The sequence below is a fragment of the Scylla paramamosain genome, chromosome 1 (genome assembly GCF_035594125.1).
Source record: "Scylla paramamosain isolate STU-SP2022 chromosome 1, ASM3559412v1, whole genome shotgun sequence".
NCBI classification, from domain to species: domain Eukaryota; kingdom Metazoa; phylum Arthropoda; class Malacostraca; order Decapoda; family Portunidae; genus Scylla; species Scylla paramamosain.
Window position 1 is genome coordinate 8,495,001 of NC_087151.1, and position 11,483 is coordinate 8,506,483.

The following is an 11,483-nucleotide window of genomic DNA, read 5'->3' on the forward strand; positions in this document are numbered from 1 at the left end:
CACGAGCGATAATCCTTCACTCCTTTCTGCTCCTTATCTTTCTTCTTCCATGCTAATCTCCGCTCCTCTCTTCTTCTTTTGATGGCCACCGAGATCATTCCACGTATAGTAGTAATTCGTTCTTCTTTTATTATTGGCTAAGTGTTACTCCACATCTCTCCTCCACCCATCAGCGGGTCCTGCCAGGTAAATTACACAGTCAGTCAGAATCAGGAGTTAGAATTAGTCGGGAGTTAAGGATCAGTTGTTAGTTGTCTGTAGCCTAATAAACTACATTTGTAACCTGCAAATAAGGAACAAAATAAGGTACATGTTTCGTCGTCACTTCTGCACACAACACAACAGCCAGAGAAGCAGGACATATGAAAGCTATTATACCGGACTGATGTACACTATCCATGTAACCCCGCACTACTAGACAGCAGAGGAAGGTAAAGTTTGTACCAGGCGATACAAGGGGGGGGATTATGATGCTAGATGGTAACAGTGGTGCCCTAAGCTTCCACACCATATTCTTCTTTCTGCCATGTCTCTAGTATGTCTCTGCTCGCCACTTCCTTCCGTTAGATACTTCCTCCTGTCACCTCTCGCACCTTTCTATAGCGTGTCTGTTATTCATGCAATACTCTCTCCCGCGGCCTTGCACTCCTATTACGTCTTTCGCATCTTTCATGGATGTACCTGCACTCCTGTGGCACCATCCCTACTCCGTGGGTGTTCCTGCCTCTTAGCTGTCCTGTAGTAAATATCTTCATGCATCCCTCGCTGCTGCACCTCCGGCTGGTTTTACCACCATTTTTTTTTTTTTTTATGTCTACGCCTCCTGCAGGTGCTTCTCATTCTTCACAGCGGCATGTCCTTCGCCTTATCGCCTGCCCCTCCCTGACAGGCCTTTCAGATCGTCCTTTGGTGATGTATATAGACATGTACTAACTTAAAGGATTGATCTGCTCGGCTAGTGGCAGCCACTACACTCTTACTATGTGATAAGTAGCATGTTGATGGTCATTTGTTGTGGAAAATATTTTTCCAGATGAAGTTGTCTGAGTTTTTAGATACTTGAAGCCAAGAAGCAGTGAACGTGCCAGAGCTTACTAGATTAAGAGGTACAGTCTTCTAAAGAGTATGGCAAGAATTCTTATGTTTTCAGACTTGTATGTGCCAGAGTATAATTGCCCCTAATAATGCTGTATTTGAACTGGAAATACTCTAATAGATTAGCTGGCATGAGTGTATGGTATCAACACTGAACCAGAGCACATATAAACATTACAATACTCATTGTGCTTCATGTCTTCAGCTGTTACTACAAAGCATATATGCTATCAGGTCATTTCCACTGACTTTGAGGTGTTAGTATTTGTGACTTCATTGATTGTAGAAAGTTTAACATAACTGCAGTCACATGGCTGAAAACTTTTGTCAGGTAAGCTACTTTATATAATAAACTTAGGCTGAGCTGATTATTTTTATTTGTTTTCTAGGTATTTTCTGTTTTTCTTTTCTCTCTATCTCTCTATTTTGCTGTATTTTTGTTATCTTTGGTGTTTTTGTACCTCCATGTTATTTCTAGTGTCTATTTTAATGATTATGCATTCATTCGTATTTCAGTTTCTCTATTCGTTATTTTTTTTTTTTTTGTGTGTGTGGTCAACCATTTTTTCTCTCTTATTCTTATTAACAATTGTTATATTTTCTAACTCAAGTCACTTATATGCTAAAAGTCGGTTTTTTTATATTCGAGTGTAAATAACTTTTAAGTTTAGATCTGATTGTACTGGTACCAGCAAGATAGCACTGAAAGCAATTGTCGGGACCTTATTGTGTTACCCTGTATTATGTCTACATTTGCCCGTAATGTGTATAGTTTGAGTAAGTTTAGGGGGCATACGCTTTAGGACCATATTCTGAAACACTTCTGTCCACACTTCGACTATTTTCAAAGGGCTCTAGTTTAAGTGACTCGGGTTTTTACGGTTCTAGATTTATACATAATTAAAAAAGAAGCACTCTTGAGGTCCCGGCAATTCATCTCTTTGGCCTTTAAAAATAATTGTGGTGAAAAGCAAAGCTGCGCGTTACCACAGCGCTCATCTATTTTTTTTTTTTTTTTTTTGTGTGTGTGTGTGTGTGTGTGTGTGTGTGTGTGGTAGGTGATATCTCATACCCCGGACCACCAGCATCAAGGTTCCATAGTTCATACTCACCGAATAAACCGAGGGAAGAATTAACTGGATGAGCTATGCGGTGACTGGCCCAGCTCGGATTCAAACCAATAGTTGTGGCCAGACTTAAGTACGCTGCACCACGGAGTTTATTATATCTAATGGTTCCAAATTAGTCACTCAATAAGTCTATCAGTCAGCGAGGTCCTCTTTTCTTGGGACTGATCTGGTGACTACTAGTACCGTATGGTGCATGCTGGAGATTATGTCAGTGATGCAATAATATTGGGGACTACTGATGGTGCAGAGGGTGATGATACTCAGGAAACTCGATAGTCCCAGTAACTTGTATTACCTGGCAAACTTCTTACTTCAGTAGTTTGATAATCACACTCCGGTACATGTTAAGCTTTACATTCTCACATGACTTCGACCTTTGTGATAACAGTATACTCGATTCATCATAAGTTTTATTTCAGTTGATAAGGATACCACCATATTTCCTGACAGTTTTGTGCCATCTGTTTTATTTGCTAGTTTGCAATGGAAGCCATTCTGGTTTTCAAAAGCGTTCCCATGATTCTGCTGATGGTTTAGTGAAGATTCTGCATTATCATTTGAGAAATAAACTCATGGGAACTTAGTTAATAATATTGTATGTAGCCTTTGAATGTGACCCTAATGAGTATCCGAAGATTATCATTCAAATCATCATCTTCATGTAGTTTACAAATGAGTGTATGTGAATATTAAACATACCAATCTATTTCCACCTGTCATCGTACACCATGGATTTATCTAGTCTTCTTTTAAAGCTCCCTAATGGCAATTGAGTGCATGTAAATATTAAACCCCAACAGACCCTTAGATTCTATATATCGTGTTTCACTTGAATACTCTGTCCAACAGTACTAAAGAAAAGAAGATACAGTATAATGTCATAAATATGAATACTAGTCTATTACTACTATTGTTTGGTGGGGAAGGAAGTTCATGTCGAGCTTTATGTCCTTACACAGCTTTAACAAAATACGAATAGACGAAACACACGATCCACAATCAGTTAGGTCATATCTTGATCAAAATTGTATATATATATATTTTTTCCTTTCTACGTTTCTCGGCTTACTGGGCCAAAATTTGAACTGCTTTGTATCACGGAGTTATCAGCTGTTCATCAATCAGCTGAGAGTCGAGAGTGAGAGAGCGAGAGTGAGAGGAGAGCGTCGTCTACACAGTAGTCCTATCCCTTGTGAGTGTACTGGCTAGCTTTCTCCCTCTCAGTGTGGTTGTTTTTGTGTTAAGCTCTCCTGTACGTGCCGCCTAAAGTACTCATGTCCCAGGTGACTTGCTTAATTTGTTTTGTGTTGCCAGGCGTTTGTGTATGTGAGTGTGTGTACAGGAAGCTTTGATTACTAAAAGGATGCAGGGACGCTATGGGCTTTGTACTAAATTTGCAGTCCCTCCAGGCATCTCCAGTGTACTCTCTCATGTTATTTTCTAAGCGCATATCGTATTTCTAAGGAAGCAAAATTGTGCGCCTGATTTTCACCTCTTAAACTTAACTTCGTCTCACCCTAGCAACTTGCATCTCTCCTGACCTATCCCAACCTTACTCAGCATAGCTACAGGTAGTTTCCAAGTTGATGTGAATTTCCTGATTAGGTCTGATTGTAGGTCTAATATTAATTTTTATAATTACCTTAATCTAAGTTTACTGTGTTTAATCTCACCTCGGCTTAGCTTAATCTAGAAAATTCCTTGATCTCCCTAACAGAATGTCATGTGTATCACTCCTAACTGTTATGTAGATGGCTGATTCCATACTCACACGTACATAAGAGAAAGGAAAGTGGAAGCTTTATACAAGACTTTGTGCTGATCATGCTATTTAGACAATTATAAGGTTGTTACATCTGCAGTGAGTGATACCTTTGTGTTGCTTTTGTCTTGACTAACAGTGAGTTGGTGCCGTGTGTAGCTATTTGATACTTTCTTGGACTCAGTGATTTGTTTATTAATGTATAAAACACTCATATGTAAATTGTCTCTGTGATTTTTATATAGCAGTCTTTTGGGATAATATTAAATAAGGATTCACACTTTGTTGCAGTGCTACTATTCGTAACTGGTTTTTATGTAATGTTGATATAATGTGGATGTAATATGAATGGACTTAGATTGGAACAAGTTAGAATACTGTAAGATAGATTTAGAGATGAAATAGTTTGTGAACTGAAATAAGCAGAGCTGGGCATCTTTTGAGACCTCTTCCAGAAGTGAGAGTTGGTGTCCTTTATTCTACCATGTCCTGTTATTTACATTAGAGCAGATTGGACCAGTTGATCTGAAAAAATTTACCCCATATTTTTTCTCTATAAAGAATATTGCTGCAATGCTCCGCCTGAGAGTCAAAACCAGAGATGGGAAGCAATACCCTTTGACAGAGTGTCTTTGTGGGGACAGCACCCTGAAGGACCTGCTCTTAGCAGTGCAAGTCATAACACTGATTCTTCCCATCAGACAGAAGATCTTGACAGGTAATTTTTTTTGTCTCAAGTATATTTCTTTTTTCCCTCCCAGCTTTTCTAACCTCATCTATCCACCATGTATTCACATTCTTTTCTACTGTGTTATCATTTTCATCTCCATCAGTTTTTATATTAAGCCTCTTCAGCATTGCTTTACATCCTCCACTCCATCATTTGGCACTCCAGCTTCTCTTCAGTTGCACTCCTTCCTTATTCTTTCATCCATTAATCTTTTAACCCAAAACTCCTTTCTCTTTCTCTGTTCATTTTCTCTTGCTTATGTCATTTATTTCCATTAGTATATATTAAAGGCCAGTTTTTTTTATCCATCACTTCTGCTTTCAGCTTTTAATCGGTTCTTGAACTTAATTTGTTCCTGAATGCTGTTTGAAATCTGGAATGTTCATAAACAGACTATTTTCCTCAGGAATCAATGTAAAATTGATTAATCTGTTTCCGGACACTTATCCACCCTGTCATAGCAACGTAAGACAGCTGCTTTCATTGCCAAGATGGCTATTCCACAACATCTCCAGCTCATAAATTATTTATTTAGAAAGGATGTATTGAATAAACATAGTGACACAGAACTCATCAGAAGATATTGTTTTAGACCATACAGGTATTCTTTTTGTCACCAATTTCGTGAGGGAAGCCTTACAGAGTGACACAGAGAGGAGCAACCCACTCACCCACAAAATTAAGGTGATCATAACACTTAGACATCTTGTCGCTGGGAAAATCTACTTGAAAAATGCAGTTGTGCAGTAATGATGGTGTTGTGGGTCATTGAGAGAGCCACAGGTGGCTCTGGATTACTCCTGATCCAGCTGAACCATATTTGTTTACATTGAGACTCTTCAATGAGATAACATTTATCTAATTTTAAAGATTGGATTACAGTCTTACCCACTGTGACTCATCCAAATATATAAAAATGAAGGAAATATTTATAGAAACTATAAATTAGTAATAAATGGCAGCTTTTGCTCAGTATTTGAAATCAAGTAACTTTGAGAACCGAATTTTGGTATGGCAGCTGAAGCAACTATGAGTTCAAAATTTTTTTTTTAAACTGATTTGTTCGGAAAGGGAGGTGTTCGATAACTGAGGTTGCACTGTAGTTAGTCAATCTGTAATGTCTTTGTTTATGGATATTGTATTTGTATGTAATCTTATTGACTCGTATAATTTGTTTCTGTTTATACTGCTTTAGCAGATCTTTTCATTATGGTATATCTTTTTCCTAACTTGCATGGAGAGCTATTTCAGCATGGGTTCCATTTCAGGATACCCTCCAAAGGTTATCCGAGGAAGTCCTGAGAGCACTCTGAGCAGCTTAGGTATCCAAGGTGGAGAGCTCCTCATTGTGGAGGAGGCAGACCCCTCAACCAATGTGGCAAGTATTGGTTTTGTTATCCCATTGTTAGACTTTAGGCCTCAACATTAAATATAAACTAATGGTCACATGGACACCAAAATTAAGCATACTTAAAGTTAACAATAATTTCAATGTACTGTATAGCCTTGAAACACAAATATCTAAACTGAGAGCAGATATCTGGAAGATGTGTAAGGGGGTGGTGCAACTTTTACTGTGGTGGTGAGAATAAGAAATTCAAGGAACAAGAAATTAGACATGATCCATCATTACATAGCAGAGGCACAGAAGATTTGATAGGGAAGGCACATTATTAAGGATCTGTTAGTTAGCTGTGTTGTACTTGCAGGTAGCATTATTTCTGCTCATTTTGTTAAACAATAATCATTAGACTTGCTGGGTATTCAGAAAGTGGAAAAATTACTGACAGAATTTATGTACGTATACATATGCTGTACATATATGTATTTTTATTTATTTATTTATTTATTTATTTTATTTTTTTCTTGCTGTGTTTGTTTCCAGACCTGTATGGTGCAGGAGTCACTACCACCAAGTTCCCATATGAAAAATGCAAACATTTCAAACTTGAATGTCAATCGTGATGCATCACTTCCACTGAAAGCTAAGCCAGAAAACGCCAATGTTGATGCTGGGCTTCCCTTCAAGTGTCCTACTGGGATGCTGCTGAAAAAAGTTGTTCCCTCAGATAATTCTTGTCTATTTGCAAGTGTATATTATCTCATTAATGGTAAGTACATATGCATATAACAGTGACATGACAAATATGCTAAATCAAAAGTTGACAAAAGACATCATCATCATAATTATTTATTTAAGTATTTTGCTGCTTCCACATTTTATTACTTAGTCAACTACCATCATTCCCTTTATGTAGTTAACTTTGATTGTCTGCATAAGAAGCAGGTGACTAAATTAGAATATGGCCATGGAACACAATTAAATAGGTGTGGTGAAAATTACTTTTTTTTTTTTTTTTTTTTATTCATTTGCCATTCACATAACTGAAACCTTTGTTTTGTAATCTGTCAAGTTTGTCAAGTCAGAAGTAGTATCTTAGTTACTATGATGTAATATAGCATACTTTTGCTTTGGTTTTATGTATTTTGATGAAAATTTTCAATGCAGAGTATGATACATGAGCATGTTTAAAGTACACATTCCATATTCTTTTTTTTCCCTATCAGTCTTTCAAGTTTGTTTTTATTTCATTGTTACTTTCATTCTTACTTCATGAGAGATAAGAATTGTTCTTGTTCTTCACAGGAGGTGAATCAATAGATTCAAATAGACTACAAGAGATGCGGGAGCTAGTAGCCAATGTAATCAGGAGCAAGCCAGACCTGTACAATGAGGCAGTTTTAGAACGTTCCAATAGCAATTACTGTGAATGGATTTTAAAAGATACTTCCTGGGGAGGAGCCATTGAACTATCAATTTTCAGCCAGTATTACGAAATAGAAATTGTTGCCTTAGATTTAAAAACTGGCATCTTAAACAGGTAAGAATTATGTCAAAATTTTTTGTGTTCATGTATGTACTACACACATATCTTAGTATGTAAATATATGGTCTACATGTTTTTAATAATGGGCTTTTGCAGAATGTATCACCATTGTTTTGAACTTAGGAAATGTTATGTAAACTTTCAAAGAAATTATCTGCAATATTTCATTTGAAATGTTTGTATGAATTAAACAGGGAAAACAAAGAAATTACCCAAATATAGTATTATAAAGATAATACTAAAAATTTACATCAGCAGCTGTGATAACTGTTGGTAACTGTTTTCAGTATTCCAGTTTTTTGGAAATCATGTTTTTTTTACCATTAATATTTATTTGTTTATTTATATAACTGGCAGGTAAAGATTTAATAATAATTGTGGTTAGCTATCCTAATATTACCCAAGTGTTTCTTATATACATAGATTTGGTGAAGACAAGAAGTATGACCACAGAATGATTGTCCTCTATGATGGTGTCCATTATGATCCTGTATATATGGAGACTTTTGAGGTAAGGGAAATGTGTTTTTTACATCACCATCATCATCATCATCTTCATTACTATCATCAGACATTGTAAAAGTGGTGGTGCACTGGCCTCACACACTGAGGTTGGCAGATCTGGTCTCACCTTGGCCCATGAGCCTAAGCTGCTTACTGTGACCCACCACAATGGGGTTTGGGTTTGTATGGCTGATGCTCTGGAGAGTATCAGTGATGAATACTAGAAATGAAACCAACAGGGTTTGATTTTTAACTTTAATGCTGGAAAAGTGTAGTACTCTTGTTACCCTAGCAGGGCTGTACGATCTTATCTGTCTACCAGTGGTATTAAGTCAGGCTTTTAATCAAAGAGATATGGAATCCATTACATAAATAATAATAATAATAATAATAATACTTTATTGCTCTTACAGAGAATTTGTCTTGTGCTTGCCAAAGTATAAAAGAGAAATATAGAAGTATAAAAATTCTTAAAACTATCAGTTACATCTATTAAATTCTCAATCATAAACTATCAAAAATAGAACACATTAAAATATTAAAAACATTAAAAGTATTGCTGATGTCCCTGAGTGCTGCCTTTTTTTACAACTGTTGATTCCCATTCAATATCCTGATACTAGATGGAACATACGACTCCCTATACCGAGATGTTCGGCCCTGCACAGATCTCCATCTTCTGCCAGATGTAGTCTTGTACCATTCATAATAGTGGTAATCTTAATGAATGCAGGATGACATTATATTCTTTGAATTGCATAATTTCCTTGCCTCATGTAATTTTAAGGTAAAAATCATATAAAATTGATTCCACATGTCACATTAATTGTTTATCCTACATTTGTTTTTTCCAGGGGAACAACATTTATATCTTCCCCACAACAGATGACTCAGTGTTGCACCAAGCCAAAGAGGTGGCCATGGAGGCCAAGCACAGTGGCCAGTACACTGACACCAACACCTTCCGCCTTGAGTGTAAGGAGTGTGGCGTCACTATTACAGGGGAGGATGAGGCACTGGCACATGCCAAAAAGACAGGTCATAGCAAGTTTGAGGAGATTCATCGTAATTGATGTTAATGTAGCTTTAGTTTATTTGTATGCCGAACTTATTTATAAAACATTTTTCATGCCATTTTATGTGTAATATTTTTAAGTGTCTTTCATGTAAATATTTTTAAGAGAGCCACCTCTGCATTTGGTTTTAACATTTGAAATAATCACTTTGGTTGCATTGTTTCCTATGAAGACTAATCCTGAAGAGTAATATCTAATACATTTAGAATAAATCACTATTTCAGAAATGCACAGTGAACAGTTAAACTAGAATGAAGTTTTGTGGTTTTCTGTGTTGAATTTTCATATGATGAAATATGAAGAACAAAGGAATGGCAATAAGGTCATAGTACTCGTACTTGTGGATTTGAATTTAAAAAATTTATTGAATATTGATGCTCATGAGAAATAAAATGTGAAACCGTATGGATGCCAACCAGTGCTGGGCACTTCCGCTAATTAGTCCACAAATCTGCGATAGTGGAAGTTCCATTTCATTTGCAGATTTTTGTTTAGAACAAGAAGGTCACTAATTTGTGGATTAGCATTTGTGGTATTACTTCTGCTGACCTCTGCAAACATATGGAGGAGCCAGTCCTATCAGTGTGCCTATCCTTGCTAAAGGCTAGTTTACACGAGGCAAGTAGAGATTCAAGTCAAGTGTGCAAGTAACTTGCTACAAGTTACTTGCCCTGTGTAAACATCTACTTGAAGTACAAATTTTGTCAAGTCAAGTAAGAGGCATCTTGCCAGTCATGCTTCTAGGTAAGGCAGGTGACTATCCAGCAGTTCTGTTTTAAGGCAAGTTGCCTACCAATCACTACTGACTTCACCTGTAATGATTACAAATCGTCCATACTTGAAGTAGCATTAGCATATGTATGGTCAATGCTGGTCATGAAAATATAGTTTTCTTTATACTCTAGGTCTTTAAAAAACAAAAATTGAAACTTTGAATGTCTAGCTACAGCATTACATTGCAAATAGAGTGAAAAGAGATTTGAGAGCTATTGATAATAGAATTTTTGTTTGTAGTTTGCATTTGTGGTGTCAAGCTTTGTGGTGGAAAGCTGCAAATATTGTGTAGCTATTTGCAGTTCTGATTTAAACTAAATCTCAAAATTTGTGGAATTGTCATTACAAAAGTTATGGAATAAGTTAGTGGATTTGTGATAGCGGAAGTTCAAATTCATTAGTAATGCCCAGCTCTGATGCCAACCATTTGGGTGCATGATATTCAACTTGCATAATTGAGCTGATCTATAGACAAAGTCTAAAGGGTATATTTTTCTTGTCTGATCTATATGTATATGGCGTGGAAGCTTTTGCAATCCTTAAAATTTTAGCAATGATACTTTAAAAAGTTTCATTTCAAATTTGTTCAGGTTTTAAAGGGATAAGGATACAGTAGCTGTAGACTTTCTCCTCTGTAGTGTTCTAGGCATTCATAAGTTGCAGGCTGCTCATATTATGATCTCTAAATATAATTTTAACACTCTTATTTCCTAGTGGACTGTGTACAGGCTTTCCTGGACATAGCTAGCTCAATACTGATGGTACTCACTTCCATGTTCCTTTAACTTTATGAATAATGCATGCACATGCATCAACATGGTAGTCACACTATCCTCCCCTTTGTTTTTTATTCCCCATGGCCAGTGACTCAGAGATCATAACCTCTCTTCTCTTCTGGCCCTTTTAAGTGCCTCAGGATTTAGGAATTAATATTTTGCTCTCAAGGTTGCACATGTTGGACAGTGCTGGCAGTTGTTCTCTCTCACTCAATGGCTTACTGAAAGAATTCTCTTTTTGGTGTCCTGGAAGTGGCAGAACCAAGTCTTGTAATGAAACAGGTGGTCAGTTTTTCTACTTATCAGAAACTCTATAGTGGGGCACTCCATGAATGCAGAAGCTAAAAATTCAGTGACTCTCTCTCTCTCTCTCTCTCTCTCTCTCTCTCTCTCTCTCTCTCTCTCTCTCTCTCTCTCTCTCTCTCTCTCTCTCTCTCTCTCTCTCTCTCTCTCTCTCTCTCTCTCTCTCTCTCTCTCTCTCTCTCTCTCTCTCTCTCTCTCTCTCTCTCTCTCTCTCTCTCTCACCAGCATTATAATTTCACAGGACACCTTCAAAGTTTACATGGATCAGTTTTTTTGTGTATCTGATGCTGATTGCAGCTTGTGAAACATCCAGTACACATATTATTTGGCCTCTTTTGCCTATGCTCTGCTCTCACATCATGGTAAAAACTGTGCTGGTGCTTTGACTAGGAGTAGACTGTACTGCAGAGATTGTGGCTAAAGCTGGTGCTGCATTAGTGTTGTG

The 11,483-nt window shown here is 37.0% G+C and overlaps 1 protein-coding gene across 2 annotated transcripts; it reads left to right on the forward strand.

Moving 5' to 3' along the window:
• The first annotated feature begins 3,280 nt into the window (after positions 1 to 3,280).
• On the forward strand, positions 3,281 to 11,166 carry LOC135099706 (ubiquitin thioesterase OTU1-like). 2 transcript variants are annotated; one of them, XM_064002161.1, is made up of 7 exons: positions 3,281 to 3,417; positions 4,549 to 4,705; positions 5,986 to 6,095; positions 6,603 to 6,828; positions 7,365 to 7,599; positions 8,029 to 8,116; positions 8,964 to 11,166. In XM_064002161.1, the coding sequence occupies exons 2-7, from the start codon at positions 4,561 to 4,563 to the stop codon at positions 9,180 to 9,182; spliced, it is 1,023 nt and encodes a 340-aa protein (XP_063858231.1). In that variant the 5' UTR covers positions 3,281 to 3,417; positions 4,549 to 4,560; the 3' UTR covers positions 9,183 to 11,166. The 2 variants fall into 2 exon arrangements, with proteins under 2 accessions (XP_063858231.1, XP_063858220.1); XM_064002150.1 differs by having other exon boundaries at positions 3,368 to 3,508.
• The last annotated feature ends 317 nt before the right edge of the window (positions 11,167 to 11,483 follow it).

Coding starts and splice junctions, on each gene's coding strand:
- LOC135099706 (XM_064002150.1), top strand. Junction 6,096..6,602: donor CAGACCCCTCAACCAATGTG/GCAAGTATTGGT, acceptor GTTTGTTTCCAG/ACCTGTATGGTGCAGGAGTC. Junction 7,600..8,028: donor AAAACTGGCATCTTAAACAG/GTAAGAATTATG, acceptor TTATATACATAG/ATTTGGTGAAGACAAGAAGT.